General features: G+C 26.4%; 2 protein-coding genes across 3 annotated transcripts; one reads left to right on the plus strand and one right to left on the minus strand.

Annotated features, from left to right (window-relative positions):
• The first annotated feature begins 1,819 nt into the window (after nucleotides 1–1,819).
• LOC141533626 (hexuronate transporter) lies at nucleotides 1,820–6,851 on the plus strand. The gene is made up of 8 exons (XM_074252617.1): nucleotides 1,820–1,975; nucleotides 4,103–4,307; nucleotides 4,396–4,519; nucleotides 4,607–4,870; nucleotides 4,937–5,099; nucleotides 5,235–5,460; nucleotides 5,520–5,798; nucleotides 5,871–6,851. The coding sequence occupies exons 2-8, from the start codon at nucleotides 4,202–4,204 to the stop codon at nucleotides 6,353–6,355; spliced, it is 1,647 nt and encodes a 548-aa protein (XP_074108718.1). The 5' UTR covers nucleotides 1,820–1,975; nucleotides 4,103–4,201; the 3' UTR covers nucleotides 6,356–6,851.
• Nucleotides 6,499–15,782, minus strand: LOC141533625 (uncharacterized). Of its 2 annotated transcripts, none has more exons than XM_074252615.1 (4): nucleotides 15,468–15,782; nucleotides 11,391–11,429; nucleotides 9,819–10,028; nucleotides 6,499–8,865 (listed from the first exon to the last, which is right to left on the minus strand). In XM_074252615.1, exons 3-4 carry the CDS (start codon nucleotides 10,007–10,009, stop codon nucleotides 6,924–6,926), a joined length of 2,133 nt encoding a protein of 710 aa, XP_074108716.1. In that variant the 5' UTR covers nucleotides 10,010–10,028; nucleotides 11,391–11,429; nucleotides 15,468–15,782; the 3' UTR covers nucleotides 6,499–6,923. The 2 variants fall into 2 exon arrangements, with proteins under 2 accessions (XP_074108716.1, XP_074108717.1); XM_074252616.1 differs by having other exon boundaries at nucleotides 11,391–11,448.
• Nucleotides 15,783–16,347: the final 565 nt, after the last annotated feature.

Here is a 16,347-nt window from a genome sequence, read left to right on the forward strand (position 1 = left end):
TGATGATTTAAATTTTATACATAATATAAATAAGATTTATCTGGAGGATTTTGTATACTAATATTATTGTCGTTAAAAATAGAAAAAGAAGGAAAAAAAAAAAAAAAAAAATTAATAATTTTTGTTTTTCTATTATCTTAAAAATAAAAAAAATTTTTTTTTTCCATCATCTACAATTTAGAATAAATAAAAGTTATTGATATACATCTATTTAATTAAAATTGTGAAATTCTCAAACAGAATTAATAATCATAAAAATATTAATTTTCTTACCTCATTTTAGTTTCATAATAATAATAATAATAATAATTATTATTATTATTTTATCACCACTAACATATTAATATTATATAATAATATAATTTAAATTTATAACACATATAACATTTTAGACATAAAAATAAAATAGATTTAATTATTAATTATTAATTGGACGGTTAATATACATCTACAGTCATATATATTTTATAAAAAAAAATTAATATAACAATAAAATTTTTCACTTTGGTAGAATACACAACAATTATAGGAATATTTATTGGATTTAACGTAAAGTCGGGATTTAATCGCGATTTAAAGAAAATAATTATAAGTAAATAAGTAAGTCGTATTTAGTTTAATGAGTAAAATATAAAAATTACGACATGAGATAAATTGAGATACCAGAGGAGGAACACGATGTTGCAGTCTCCCACCTTTTTTATTTTCTCTCTACCCGGTCGATAGTTACTGAGAGTGCGTATATAATAAACGTATAAATAAATTCTGGGATAAAATGGACATATCAACAATATACGGTTATTGATTTTTTTTTCTTTTCTCTCGACATTAAAAGTTGTAACAATAAATTTTTATTTTTATAATGAAACATAATTTTGTAGCTGTCAAATTACTTTATTATCAGATTTATGTTAAAAAATAATATTATAATAATATTTTTGAAACAAGTAATTGAATATATATTAAAATAAATTAATAAACAATCAGGAACTAAGTTCCATTGATTGATCAAAGACGCAGCTGCCATGACATTGTACTAAGAAAATATAATATAATTATCAGGACGTATAAATACTAATTTATACTAAACAAGTATAGTTACTGTTATTTACAATATATAATGTTATATAACTATTTTTTTTATTTATTTATTTAGTTATTTAGATTTTTATACTATACTATTATTTTAATCGTTATTAGTCTGTTGTGCACAGATAAAACTTTATTTGCTCTTCAAACAACGGTAATAATTATGATTGGATAATAGCTTGTTATAATAATAATTATTGTATGTAAAATCTAAAACTCATCGCGCGGTAATTGTTAAAAAGTATTTTTTATCAATTTTTAATTTAAAAAAGTTATTGTTATTATTAATAGTTAAGCTTTTATGAGAATAACGAATAACAAGTAAAATATTCCCCCTGAAGCAATTTTTCTATAAACTATTTATATATTTTATTGGGATTTAATAAAAAACAAATGATTGTAATTATCGTTAATTTTTTTTAAAAAATAATGAGGAAGGAAGTAAACAACCGCCCGGGGGTGATTGAGATCAGTAATGAGATTTTGACCTTGAAAGTTCGATCAAGAGTAAATGAGTAAATCAGAGTTAACAGTGGAATTAACAGTGTGCAACTTTTTCCCACTTCTGAAATTTCTTACGTATCAAATATACTAGACTTAACATTGTTTAATATGTTTAGTATTATATGTGCATGGGCCCCTTCTCTTTTCACAGAAGGTTGTCATTGAGCCTTGAAACTTTCTTATATATAAAGGTTGTAAGACCAATAATTTACTTTATTTTATAACTGCCCCTCTAGAGCAGAAGCCTGCAGTGCTTTATTATTATTATTATTATTATTATTATTAATTAAGACCGAAATTTCAAATAGTTCGGTAGTTAATTAGTTAATTAGTTAAATCAAACGGGGATAAAATGAGTTAATGTTGATAATTACGAAAAAATGTGAGTAGAAATAAATATATTAAATTAACATATATATCTGTGAAAATTTTTTTTTTCGGTCCTGGATATATATATATATATATATATATATATATATATATATATATATATATATATATATATATATATATATATATATATATATATATATATATATATATATATATATAGTTTGCTATTACGTGTAGGTAGGTTGCTTAACTATCGAAAGGTGAATAGCATTCTATGGTGCTGTATAGGTATGCATATTTATTTATAGATTAAATAGAATTACAGTCGCGCAATTCACTATAGAGTATCATACGGAAATTTATTTATTATTTTTTCTCATATTGTCATTGTATGATTTTTTTCATATATTAACTATTATTTATATATATTATAAATTTCCATAATTATGTGTTACTGATATTTCTACGTATAAAAAAATCAATAAATAAATCCATCAGGCATATAATTAATAATTATTATAATTACAATAAATTAAATCGTGGAATAAATTAATTATTTCTAGATAATTCAATTAATATTGTATTAAAAAATTCCACAATTATTAGACATAAGATTTTATGATCTATCATCATTCTGATGATTATGATTATTAATAAAAATTATAAATAAACCGCGTACTGAGTATACCGAGTATACAGATAGATTTGATATAAATGATGGGAAAAAAAAAAAAAAAAAAAAAATTTACGGAGGTGTCAAGGCCGGTTAACTTCTTTATTAACTTGTAGCTTTAGTTAATCAAGATGTATATTTAAGATTATGGCCCTGGAATAACAATCTTTCTAGTCATGTTTACAATTATTTTTATCAATTATTAAAATTGTAAGTTAAAATTAATCAGCTTATAATCGACAATAAAAAATTCATAAATTCTATTAATACATCACATTTATGACGATGATAATTTGATCTAACGGGCTAACGGTTTTATCGTAATTTACAGGAAAACTCAATAACAATTATTCAATGATATTTTTCTTAATTACTATGACTTATTTAGCAGTTTTTTTGTTGTACATAGTTATCTTGAATTTTTTGTTACATTTAATAATTAATTTGATTTAGTTTACATATTATAAATTATTATTTCCATATTGACAAATAAAAATTTTTGTCAGCCAAAGTTACAATCGATTAGGACAAAAAAATTTTATAGCCTCATTAGATAATTACGTATGTACTATATGTTATCGTAATATATAAAAATTCCTTATGCGTCTTTGTCCCTATTACCAATCAAAAAAGTAACAAAAAAGTTAGTATCTTTTGTAATTACAATAAATAATAAATTAATTATCACCATATACGCCAGCCTGAATTTTAATGACTAATAATTAATTATATAATTAATATAATATAAATATAAAATGACATATTGGAATAACAATAGCAATTAATGTATAGATGTCTACCAGTGGATGGAATTTGCATTAATGTTTCACATAATATACAAAAGCTTTTTATATATTTATATATCTTCCATAAATGTCTTATACGATAATACATATGCAGATCTGTAAAATGTGTGCAGAGTTGAAGAATCAAAGTTGTCACGACGCGTCCCTGAGCCAGAATCATTGAGATGGAACTCGGATTATTTTTTCATTTTTATATTTTATTTTTATTGCATTTTAAAGTAAATCAGTCACGAATACGGAATAGATCGGCATTTATTTATTTTTTTAATTGATGACACTTTAATCAAGTTGTTAATTTTTTTACTTACATATTTGTTCAATTGAAAAATTAATCTTTCTTGATCCCAAAATTCTTATTTTTATCTCTACTCCAATCAGTTTGCTGAGTGAAAGGAATAATAATAAAATTAACAATAACATTATTATAAATTAAAATTATTTACATAATCGATAGACTTATTCACCTGTCATAAATTACTTGGAGGTGTGTCTAAAAAAAAAAAAAAAAAAAAAAAAAAAAAAAAAAAAAAATAGCCTTCGAATTTAAAAAGCTATTATTATTGATGTTAATGCAAAAATTTTTTTTTTCAAAGTTTTTATTGTTTTTAATCGATAATAATAATAATAATAATAATAATAATAATAATAATGACAATTAGTAATTATCGATTAATTATCGAGTTTTTTTATATTACAGATCCAGACAATTGAAGAAAAAAAAAAAGTTAGATAATTTTATAATTTTTTTTTATTATTGTCTAATCAAAAGATAAAAAAAAAAAAAAAAAAAAAAAAAATGTATAATACATTGATAAATAAATTGAGATTTTTCTACAAGCCATATGCACTTGCAGTTGTTTCTATTGGGTATATTGTTGGTGAATTGGGGCATTATTTAATTGGTAAATATTTTTAAAAATTAAAAAGAAAAAGTTTTTTTTTTTTTTTTTTTTAAAATGTCCTTTTAATAAAATGTTTTTTTTTTTTAAGGATCAACTAGCAAAGCAACGGCAATTGATTTGCACTACGGTGATATATCGTGCCAATTAAATTCAACTGAATTTTCAGTAATTGATTTACCAGTTCAGTGTGAAGCTGCCAATAATTCCGATTAGTAATAATTTTTTAATTTTTAAATCAAAACTATACTTTTTTTCCTTAAAAACTATCACATTGGAATATAAATATATTTTTATTTTAGTTGCTTGTCATTGGAGCTTAATGGTACTAAATATTGCGAATGGAATTACAATGGATTGGGTCTAGATTATCAAATATTAGCTGGTCCAAGTTTTATCGCAATTTTTACTGTAGTTGGAGTTGCATTAGGCATCGCTGCTGATAAATTTAACAGAGTGAGATTGTTGGCAATTTGTACGTTAGTGTTCAGTATTGCCATTATTCTCATCGGATCTGTCAAGGAATATTGGCAGTTGGTGATTCTGCGTATGGTTTTAGCTGCTGGGTTAGTATTTTTCTATGATATATTAAGTATTTTTGGTATATTGTAATTAAATTAATTTTATTACAGGGAATCAGGGTGTAATCCATTGGCCACGGGACTTTTGTCAGACTGGTTTGATGAAGATCAACGTGGATTAGTTATGTCGATATTCAACTGGGGAATTTATGGGGGGTATGGTATTGCCTTCCCGGTCGGTAGGTATATTCCTAAGCTCAACGCTTGGGACCTAGTAAGTTGATTTTTCGTTATATAAATATATATATATATATATATATATATATATATATATATATATATATATATATATATATATATATATATATATTTATTTAAAGTTAAATTTAAATTAATTAAATTTCATCAGGGATGGAGAGTATGTTATTACGGAGCAGGAATAATTGGGTTAATAATAACAGGACTTACTGCATTCACTCTGTCAGAACCCGAAAGAAAATCTATTGGGGAAGAATCTACCGCAAACAATTCCAATGACAATACCACTAATAAAACCACCAAATTAACAATTTGGAAAGTTATTTTACAACCTAGGATTATCCTTCTTTGTCTTGCAGCTAGTATCAGGCATTGCGGTACGTAATTTATTATTAAAAAATTATAAAAATAATAACAATAATTATTTTCCGTGCAGGTGGTATGTGTTTTGCCTACAACTGCGATCTCTACTACCGTGAATATTTTCCAGATTACGATTTAGGTTGGTGGCTGTTTGCAGTGACAATCGTTATTGGCAGTATCGGAGTGGTCGTTGGTGGAGTGGTGAGCGACAAGTTTGTAGCTAAAATGGGAATAAGATCGCGGGTGGCAGTTCTCGCAATCAGTCAGATCATAGCAACGCCATTTGCTTTTGGTTCTGTCTATTTCAATCCACTTGGTGCAATGATAACTTTGGGGATTTCATACTTTTTTGGTAATAATTTATCATTGATTTTATTTTATTTATTATATAATTTATAAATATTTTAATTTTATTTTATTCCAGCTGAAATGTGGTTCGGAATAGTTTTTGCAGTTATGGTGGAAATAGTTCCCCTTAACATGCGATCAACAACCGTCGGAGTTTTTCTGTTTGTTATGAACAACATCGGAGGTAACTTACCGATCTTGGTGGAACCGACACGCCAAGTAATTGGCTTCCGGGAGAGTCTCTATATTTACTACGCAGGATTTTACGGGATTAGCTCGATAATGTTTTTCCTTACCATGTTCCTAATGGATGGCGGAACGTCTAACAATATTAGTGATAAGCCAATCGAGAGTGGCGCCACTGCTAGTGCTAACATTGCCAGCAATATCAAGATAATTAACAAAACAAACGGATTGGCTGGATTGGCTCACAATCCCGCCGCTTATGCTCATGACAACAAAATGTTTATTGATGATTCTGGGAAAGTTACTTTGGAATTGCCTTCCCGGGTTTCTTCTAGGTTTAATAATTATAATTTTTCTGATAATTCTAGGTTATAGACAATAAAATTTAGACACACGTAATAATGTAATATATATATATATATATATATATCAATATCATCTTGACATATGTCTCTAAAATTATATATGAATCATTTTAAATATATCGTTATTTTTTATTATAATTAGTAGTAATTTTACATATATTTATCACAATTGCCAATTCATAAATTATTATTATTATTATTATTATTATTATATTTATTAATATTATTGTTGTAATTAAATTTAAATTAGATATAATGTATTTACAAAATATATAAATAATTGTAATATATACATATAGATATATAATTAAATTTTATAAAATATATGAGACTAATTGTTGTGTGTCATGAAATGCAATTATTTATCTTAAAAAAAATTTTAAAACAATTTAACTGTGTATAATTTAAATTACTAATTTCCAAGTAAAGCAAGTAAAGCAAGTAAAGCAAGTAAAACAAGTAAAACAAGTACAAAAGTAAAAAAAAAAAAAAAAAAAAAAAAAAAATTTTTTTCCACTTGTTAATATCTATAAATTTTATTATTTACGATAAACTCGTTATCTACCAGAGAACTATCATTAGCTATCATCAGTGGAAGTGCTGGAGATCTGGGTGCTAGCACCACTGGAGAAACTGCTGCGACAGGTATCTACTGTAAGAGCTGTCTCAGGAACATGGACAAACTGGACCTTGGCAGTCGGCTCTTTGACTTTCCCCCTGTACATATTCCAGAATCCGCCGGTTACTTTTCCTCCTTTGTCTCCAAGATTATCAACGCCCCAGGTCGACGAGCTGTTTCGCCTTTTTATGACCTTTTTAGCCATCAAGCTCTTGTTATTTTTGTACGCAAGTTCCCTTCTGAAGCAAAAGAGCTTTCTGAGTTCTCTTTTGACCCTTCTGGATCGATAACCAAACAGCATTGGCGATACAATTGTTCCCAGTAAAAAACATCCGACCCCGACCACGTCAATTTGGTGGTATACTAAATTTACCGCCATGTTATTTATCACAATAATTGTAAAAAATGGCGTCCAACAGACGAAGCCCATAACAATTACCAACGCGCTGATTCGTGCAGCTCGAGTCTCTTCTCGGTATTTAAATAGCGAGCCATTGCTGATTCGGTGCCTTAAACTATTGATATAGTTAGTTTTACGCGTATTTTGCCGGGGATAAATTTTATTGGGAGGTATTATCGGTCGGCTATTTTGTGGTATCTGCCCGCCGCCACCCAAATTTGAATCACTTTCGGTGGCATATTTTTGTTCTTGCTCGTTAAATTTATTGCTCTCGATATATCCCAATTTTCCAGTGGCATTTTTTGATAAATCACTATAAGGTTGATCAATGCCATTTTCCTCGATATGCCCAATATATGGTAATTTACCATAGTCACCACTTTTATCATTCTCAAGACCATTTAGTTGCAAGTTATTATTATTATTATATAACTCTCTATGGTCAATATATGGCCGGGTATCTTCTAGATCATTTTTAACTTCATTAAAATCTTTATTGATCAAATCCTCAGGATCAAAATTACCAATATGGCCATTATCAATTATCTCGTTAATTTCTTTGGTATCAAACTGTGTAATATCATTATTATGAGATCCAACGGTAAAAATAACATTATTATTATTATTATTATTATTATTATTATTATTATTATTATTATTATTATTATTATTATTATTACTAATATCTTCTTCTATTATAGGAGAAGGCGACAAGTGTCTTTGTAATTGACTAGTTATTTCAATGCTTTCATCAATTGACGACAAACTTGATATATTTTTAATCCGTAAATCTGAATCATGACGTAGAGGAAGGTAGTCTTCATCGTCTTCGTCTTCGTCATCGTCGTCGTCGTCGTCGTCGTCGTCGTCGTCGTCGTCGTCGTCGTCGTCGTCAGTAACATAGTTAGTCACTGTAAGTACCGGCCGAGAACCAGTACGTCGCGTTCTTTCGGAATTATTGTGCGCAGCAATGTAAATACAGAGGTAGATCCAGATTATTGCGATGAAAGGAGCCAAGTAGATTATTATTATGTAAATTATTGTGTAGGCGAGGTTGTAGATAGTCAGGAAGTCCGAAGACAGGGAAGAGTGATCGATTGTTGGTAAGCTGGGGTCATCATCGGTGACTCGTAAAACAACAACGGACCGACAATTCTGCCAAAGGCTTTGCTGGCTCCCGGAATGGCTGTTGATGTTGTTATTAGTATTGAATATAGCCAGAACGCTGATAATTATTGACAGGATCCAAACTACGATAATAAGAAGGTTACATTTTAGGTTATTGATCCTTGTTCGGTAACGGAGAGGGTCGATTACTGCCAGATATTGGTCGATCGCAATTAGAAGCACTGAGAAGATCGAAGATGTAGTTACTAACGCCGTGGCACCCTCTGCTAAAGTACAGTGAACTGCAGATGGAGCTGACTGGTGGTCGGTTATCAGCAGCGGGTGCAAAATAATTATCGTCAGCAGATTCGAAGCACTTAGGTTCATCACAAATCTAAAAGATTTTATTTTTTATTTCTTTAATTTACCGTTAATATTATTTTAAAGACTGTATAACTACTTTTTTTGTTTTTAGGACAAAAGTTTTGTTGAGAAAAATTTTTTTATAAAAATTTTAAAAGGGGAAAAAAAGAAAAATCATTTAGCATTTTTTTTTTTTTTTTTTTGTGGAATAAAAAAACCCAAGAAAATAAGCATTATCACGTTGGAGAAATAAATAAACGTCTTAATAGAATTAGTAAATACAATTACACATGATGATCAAGAATAAGACGATAATATATGGATATACATTCAGAGGAAAGTTCATTGTGACTTCCGGTGTTCAGGGCCGATATCAGATATCACGTGAACGTAATCTGATAAAAAAATAAATAAATAAATAATAATAATAATTAGCTGGTAATTAATGAATTAAATTTTTATTTAGAGGAAAAACGATGACGCATTGACAGAATCATACAAGGAAATATATATATATATATATATATATATATATATATATATATATATATATATATATATATATATATATATATATATATATATATTTTACTGGCGGGAATTTAAACAATCTGAGAGAATATTTCTTCGGTATAATATATACATATATAATTGCAAGTGAATGTGTATGAGTATTGACCGTAGTAACTTGTCATAAAAATAATCATTTGTATTTATAATACATTAACGAAAGATCGTCACATGACGGTGAACGTTAAAAAAATAAATCAAGCCAAGAATAATAATTTTTAAGAAAAATTTTTTTTTTTTCTCGGTTATGACTTTACTCATTTTATTTAAGTTAATAGTTTAGTTTAGAATAATTTGAGAGATATAAGATTTTTTTTTTTACTTTTACAACATAATTTTATCTTCTCCAACTTTTGTTCCTACTTGTTAAAAAAACTAAAAATTTGAAAAATTATAGAAAAATAAAATACACACCTGTTGGATATTGTCCGTAGTCCAGGGCGTTTTATAAACGCCAGCAGTAGTGTAGCGTTTAATAAAAAAGACAGCAAAAGTATAAAGCTCCATATTATTGTTGTGAAAATAAAATACGTATTATTATTTTCCAGACATCCCAAATTCTCCATCGGAGTGATATCAGGATTCTCCGTCGATCCTCCATCCATTCATGAATTTATCAACGATCTACAATAAAGATTATAATTAAATTTACTTTGTTTGTAATCATTTTTATAGTATGAATGACTATATTATTAAACCCGCGGCGACATTAATAGTCGTATACGTAATCTCAAGATTAATCTTATAAGCTCGTTATCTCTGAGAGAGTCTAAAAATAATTTTTAATAGCTGAAAATAGAATATCAAACAAAATATTTGACTCATGGGAATAATTTGTTAGCTGTAGTGGAAATTCCTCAAGTAATTTGTCGTCATTTTCCTGCGACGCGACTACTTTTGATTGTTATAAAATTTTTTTAAGTTATATATCTATTTACTGTAAAAAAGTCTTATAATATAAACCATCAATATAATAATATAACGCTGGCACAAGATTGACTCAGAGTACACGCGCGATATTTTTTCCCAAATTACAGACTAAAAAAACATCAACATTTAACATCTGAGGTTATTTTAAAACCACTTGATGAATAATTATATGAAATTGCAACATAAAACGAAAAATATATATTAATAATTTAGAGGAAGCTCAGTATATTTACAACACATGCTTATTTTTATTTTACGCCCCTTTTATTGCTTGTTTATTTATTTATTTTTTTTTTTTAATTTATATGTATGTTTTCAGTAATAAATAAAAAATAATTATTAAGTCAATTAACTATAGTTAAATAATTTTAAAATATTCAAAAGTTGTAGAAAATTACTTTTTGCAGTAAAATTACACGATGAAAAAAAAAAAAAAAAAAAACAAATAAACAAACTGCTTATAAGTTAATTTTCACTGTCAAATAAAAAATAAATAAACTAACCAGTAAAATATCACAAGACACAAAAATAATTCCTTAAAAAAAAAAAAAAAAATGAAAAAATGAAGCATTATTAGAGGTAAATAATAAATTGACGTAACCGCGTATCGTAACAATTTAGATCGGAGAATAATTTCCTTACTAAAAAAATTTATCATAATAATAATAATAATAATAATAATGAAAACTCCCGTACCAGTTGCCTCATTAAAATATTATGAAACAAAATTACTATCACGGGCTTTTTATTTTGAAACTTTTATATTTTTAGCCACTATCTACTTAAAATATATATTTAATAGCTTATTTTTATCATTCGATAAATTTTATTTAATCCTCTCATCTCAACCCGTTGTAAATTAAAATATCAACTACGTAAATAAATATTTATGATTCATAAATTAATAACATTTCTCAGATGATTTATATTTGATTTTTTAAAGATTTTCAATTCACCGATGCGTGATTTAAAAATCATATTACCCTCATTTTAACTCATATAAATAAAGATTTTAAGAAAAGCTATTAAAAATTAATTCATCAAAAGACTACTTACCAATAAAAAAAAACAATCATCCTCGTTAGAAGCTGCTACCTAAAAGAACAAACAAAAACTAATCAAATGTAGTCTATCAAGCCATAAAAAAAATAAACATATATATCTATATATCTATAATTGAGCTCAATTTCCGGGTTTTTAGGTATTGATTTTGTTTGTTAAATTCAATTAAACTTTTTGTTAAATTTGACCTTGAATAATTGTTATTTCTGACTGTGATAAATATTCAACATTATAATTAGTTTTTAATAAAAACAATAATAATATTAATCTTATTATTATTATTATTAATAATTCATTAATGTTATAAGAAATAAAATGTCATCGTACGATAAGACACATAAGACTATCAATTGCTCAATAATTACATAAAACAAATAATTGCTTATTAGCTGATAGCTTTTGTGATTTGTCGCCAATTTTATCTATTGATGACTTATCAAATAATTTTATTAAATTCTCGTTAAATCACAGCATTGATCATTATAAAAAAAAACTTAGCATGGGTTCGAACTCGATCCTGATGTCGAATCAAATAAAATTCTCTACAATATATTGAAAGATTTTTAACTAAGAATAAAAGTTTAATTTTTTAATTTTCTCTATGAATATTTTTTCCGTTTTAATTTAAAAAAAAAAAAAAAAAAAAAAAAAAAAAAAAACACGTTCTTAATACCTTAATACGGGAGACAATATCGATAATTCATCTCACCTCTATGAAAAAAAAAAAAAAATCTAATTAATAACATACGTCACGCATTACTAATTTAAATCAAGAATTGTGGGTTCAAAGATCGATAAAACTCTTATATCATTAATTTCATTGTCTAAAATTTTTTCTATCCTGTTTTCTATTTAATTTAGAAAAAATAAAAATTAATGTTTTTTTTTTCTTAATTGTAAATTTTGATAATTAAGAAAAGCCATTCAATAAATATTTTTTATACACTAGTCACAAAAATTAAGGGATATAAAAAAAATTCCAAATTTTTTGGTGATTTTCAGCGAGCTGTAACTCCGAGGAAAATGATCGCACAGAAAAAAAAAAAAAAAAGCAAATTGTAGCTCCAAGTGTCTAGTTTTTTAGATATGATCATGAAAATTTTTTGTCATCGTCAGGTCTGGAGAAATCCTAAGAAAACTACTGAAAAAATTTTTCGAAATTTTTTTCGTCTTAAAAAAGGTCTACGGGCTTCAAAAATTTTTTCGATTGTTTCGTTTAAAAGCACTTTTAGTAAATTTAATACCCTTTAATTTGACGTAATCAAAAAGCCTGTACGATAATTTGCCGCGGAGTTATCGTCAATCAAAGCAAAAGTTTTTTTGACTTTGGAAATCAATAACTCTGGAAATAATGACCGTATAGGAAATCGAAGGAGGGTTTTGAAAACTACACAATATTCTCTATAAGAAAACGTAAACCGCTTTTGAAGAAAAAATTTTTTTTTGAATTGAAAACTCGGACTGAAAAAAAGACAAAAATTCGCATAATTAAGGATATTTGGATAACTTGGTATAACTTTGGATAAAATGGATGAACGAAGGATATCGTTGGTAATTTTTAACTTCAAAGTGTCCCCTAAAATCCCTAAGAAATTCAAAGCGCTGCGATTTTTTGTTCATAGTGCCCAGAAGCTTCAAATTCTGTGTTTTCGCAAAAATCATCATTATGAGCAATTTTGTGATTTTTATTCATTTTTCCATTGAAAAAAATTTTTTTTTTCAAAATTCTTTATTTTTTCGATCAAAGAGATTGATTTTTCAAGAAATTTGAAAAAAAAAAAAATTTCAATTTTTTTCGAAAATTTTTTTCGAAATTTTCTCAATTTTTTTCGACTGTTTTACCGCCGGCATTTTACACGCGTGTGTGTGTGTGTGTGAGAAGCGTAAATCCGACCGAGCAACCTCCACGTGGTACGCTTTGGGTAACGCTAATGCCGGCGGTAAAACAACAGTCGAAAAAAATTGAGAAAATTTCGAAAAAAATTTTCGAAAAAAATTGAAATTTTTTTTTTTTCAAATTTCTTGAAAAATCAATCTCTTTGATCGAAAAAATAAAGAATTTTGAAAAAAAAAATTTTTTTCAATGGAAAAATGAATAAAAATCACAAAATTGCTCATAATGGTGATTTTTGCGAAAACACAGAATTTGAAGCTTCTGGGCACTATGAACAAAAAATCGCAGCGCTTTGAATTTCTTAGGGATTTTAGGGACACTTTGAAGTTAAAAATTACCAACGATATCCTTCGTTAATCCATTTTATCCAAAGTTATACCAAGTTATCCAAATATCCTTAATTATGCGAATTTTTGTCTTTTGTCAGTCCGAGTTTTCAATTCAAAAAAATTTTTTCTTCAAAAGCGGTTTACGTTTTCTTATAGAGATTATTGTGTAGTTTTCAAAACCCTCCTTCAATTTCCTATACGGTCATTATTTCCAGAGTTATTGATTTCCAAAGTCAAAAAAACTTTTTTGCTTTGATTGACGATAACTCCGCGGCAAATTATCGTACAGGCTTTTGATTACGTCAAATTAAAGGGTATTAAATTTACTAAAAGAGCTTTTAAACGAAACAATCGAAAAATTTTTTGAAGCCCGTAGACCTTTTTTAAGACGAAAAAAATTTCGAAAAATTTTTTTCAGTAGTTTTCTTAAGATTTCTCCAGACCTGACGATGACAAAAATTTTCATGATCATATCTAAAAACTAGACACTTGGAGCTACAATTTGCTTTTTTTTTTTTTTTTTTCTGTGCGATCATTTTCCTCGGAGTTACAGCTCGCTGAAAATCACCAAAAAATTTGGAATTTTTTTTATATCCCTTAATTTTTGTGACTAGTGTATCATAAATTGTAAACAATAAATATTGACCAACGAATTATAATTATTAATTCCAGACGGTGGGATAAATTTTTAATATTAAATATATAATTTATAAATAAATAAGCGATCATTATTTTTAGAAATTTTCTGTAAACAGAGTCAGGTAGTTAACAACAACAACAACAACAACAACAACAACAACAACAACAACAACAACAACAACAATAATAATAATAATAATAACATTTAAAATAAAGTCAAATAGTCCTTGGCATGAATTTCCTTTATGCTCTTATCAATTCGAAATATATATATATATATATATATATATATATATATATATATATATATATATATATATATATATATATAAAAATGTTATTTTAATTAATATTTATATTTGGACTTTCTTTTTTCATTTATATTTATTCATAATGTATAGACAATGTTTGTATTTTTTAATTAGTTTCAGATAATAATTAGAAAGGATCAATTTGCGGATGTGGACAGAAAGAAAAAAAGTCTCGAGTCAAGCGTAAATTAAAGGAGTAAGCCCTTTTAAAAAAATTAATTTTTAAACTCTATTTATCAATGTTCTGATTAGGCTGATGGCAAGTTAAGCAATTAATATTGCAGCTTAATTGTTGCTTTGTTTAATTATTATTCTGAGACAGCTTATATATATTACTCAATTTTGTTGTTAGGCTGACCAAAGGTAATTCATTGATTTTTAATTTAATTATTTTTTTATGATTAAGTTATCAGAACGAAAGAGGGCGATCAATTCGTACGACAATAAATACTATTTAACTAATAATTTAATGTTATTAAAATTATTTTTTCCATATTCTAAAATATATATATATATATATATATATATATATATATATATATATATATATATATATATATATATATATATATATATATATATATATTTACTAATCAAACTAGGTTATCAAAGATTTAGTACAGGTATTACTTATATGAAATCATTAAGACATTATTATTTCAATCTAAATCCACTAATACGGGGCCAGGTCATCTCTCTATCTATTTTTATAACTCTTAAATAAAACCCACATATATATATATTTATATCTAGTATCCCCAGAAAATAATAAATTGTATTATTCCATTCGACTAATCATTAATGATTGTGTTAACACCCTATTATAAATATATAATATAATGGAAAAATAATTAACATTAATAACTTATCAGTTCTGAAAAAAATAATAAAAACTTACTGCATCAAACAAAATCCTTTGTTCCGAAATTTGCACTTTTTTTAAAAAAAAATTATCACTCAAACATTAACAATACGGAGAATCTATTTCATAAATTCAAATTATTAATTATTAATATATTATCAACTACAGCTGCCTAGAGTAAAAATAAACTGCAGCGATGTAATAATGATAATAACAATAATAATAATAATAATAATAATAATAATAATAATAATAATAATAATAATAATAATAATAATAATAATATTAATAATAATAATAATAATTATTATTATTATTATTATTATTATTATTATAAATATTGGCACACTACTGCCGAACGTTTGTGAGCAAACTTACTACTGACAATATTTTAGATTTACTTTTACTTAAACTAAGCTCAACTATACTATATACTTTGGTGTTTGTATAGTGCTGTAATAACAATAATAATAATAATTATTATTATTATTATTATTATTATTATTATTATAACTGTGGGAAGAAAAATTTAAATTGACGCATGCGCGGTGGTTATTGAATGCCGCAAAGTAAAATCTATAGTTTGCTGGGTAAAACGAGTAGCTATGCATGAGGAAAAGAAAGTTGCTTGTGTATCGACATCAGTGGCGTTAACTCCAACTATTGGAGCCACTGATCAGTAGTAAAAAAAAAATTAAAATTTTTTTTTTTAAAGATCCGGAGGCACTGTCGTGCCTCAAGCCAAGTACACGTTCAACAACACACATAAAATGTGTGTGAACGTGTAGGCGTAAAGCTACAGTGCCTCTATTCTCGAGTCAGATGTCAACATAACCTCACTCTATTTTCAACTTGATTTATTTTATTATTATATACATGTCAACGCTTGTCACGCGCTTTGAATAGTTTAATTATT

Source organism: Cotesia typhae, unplaced genomic scaffold (genome assembly GCF_013202065.1).
Source record: "Cotesia typhae breed Kobodo isofemale line unplaced genomic scaffold, CoteBio_Ctyphae scaffold_121, whole genome shotgun sequence".
Taxonomy (NCBI): Eukaryota; Metazoa; Arthropoda; class Insecta; order Hymenoptera; family Braconidae; genus Cotesia; species Cotesia typhae.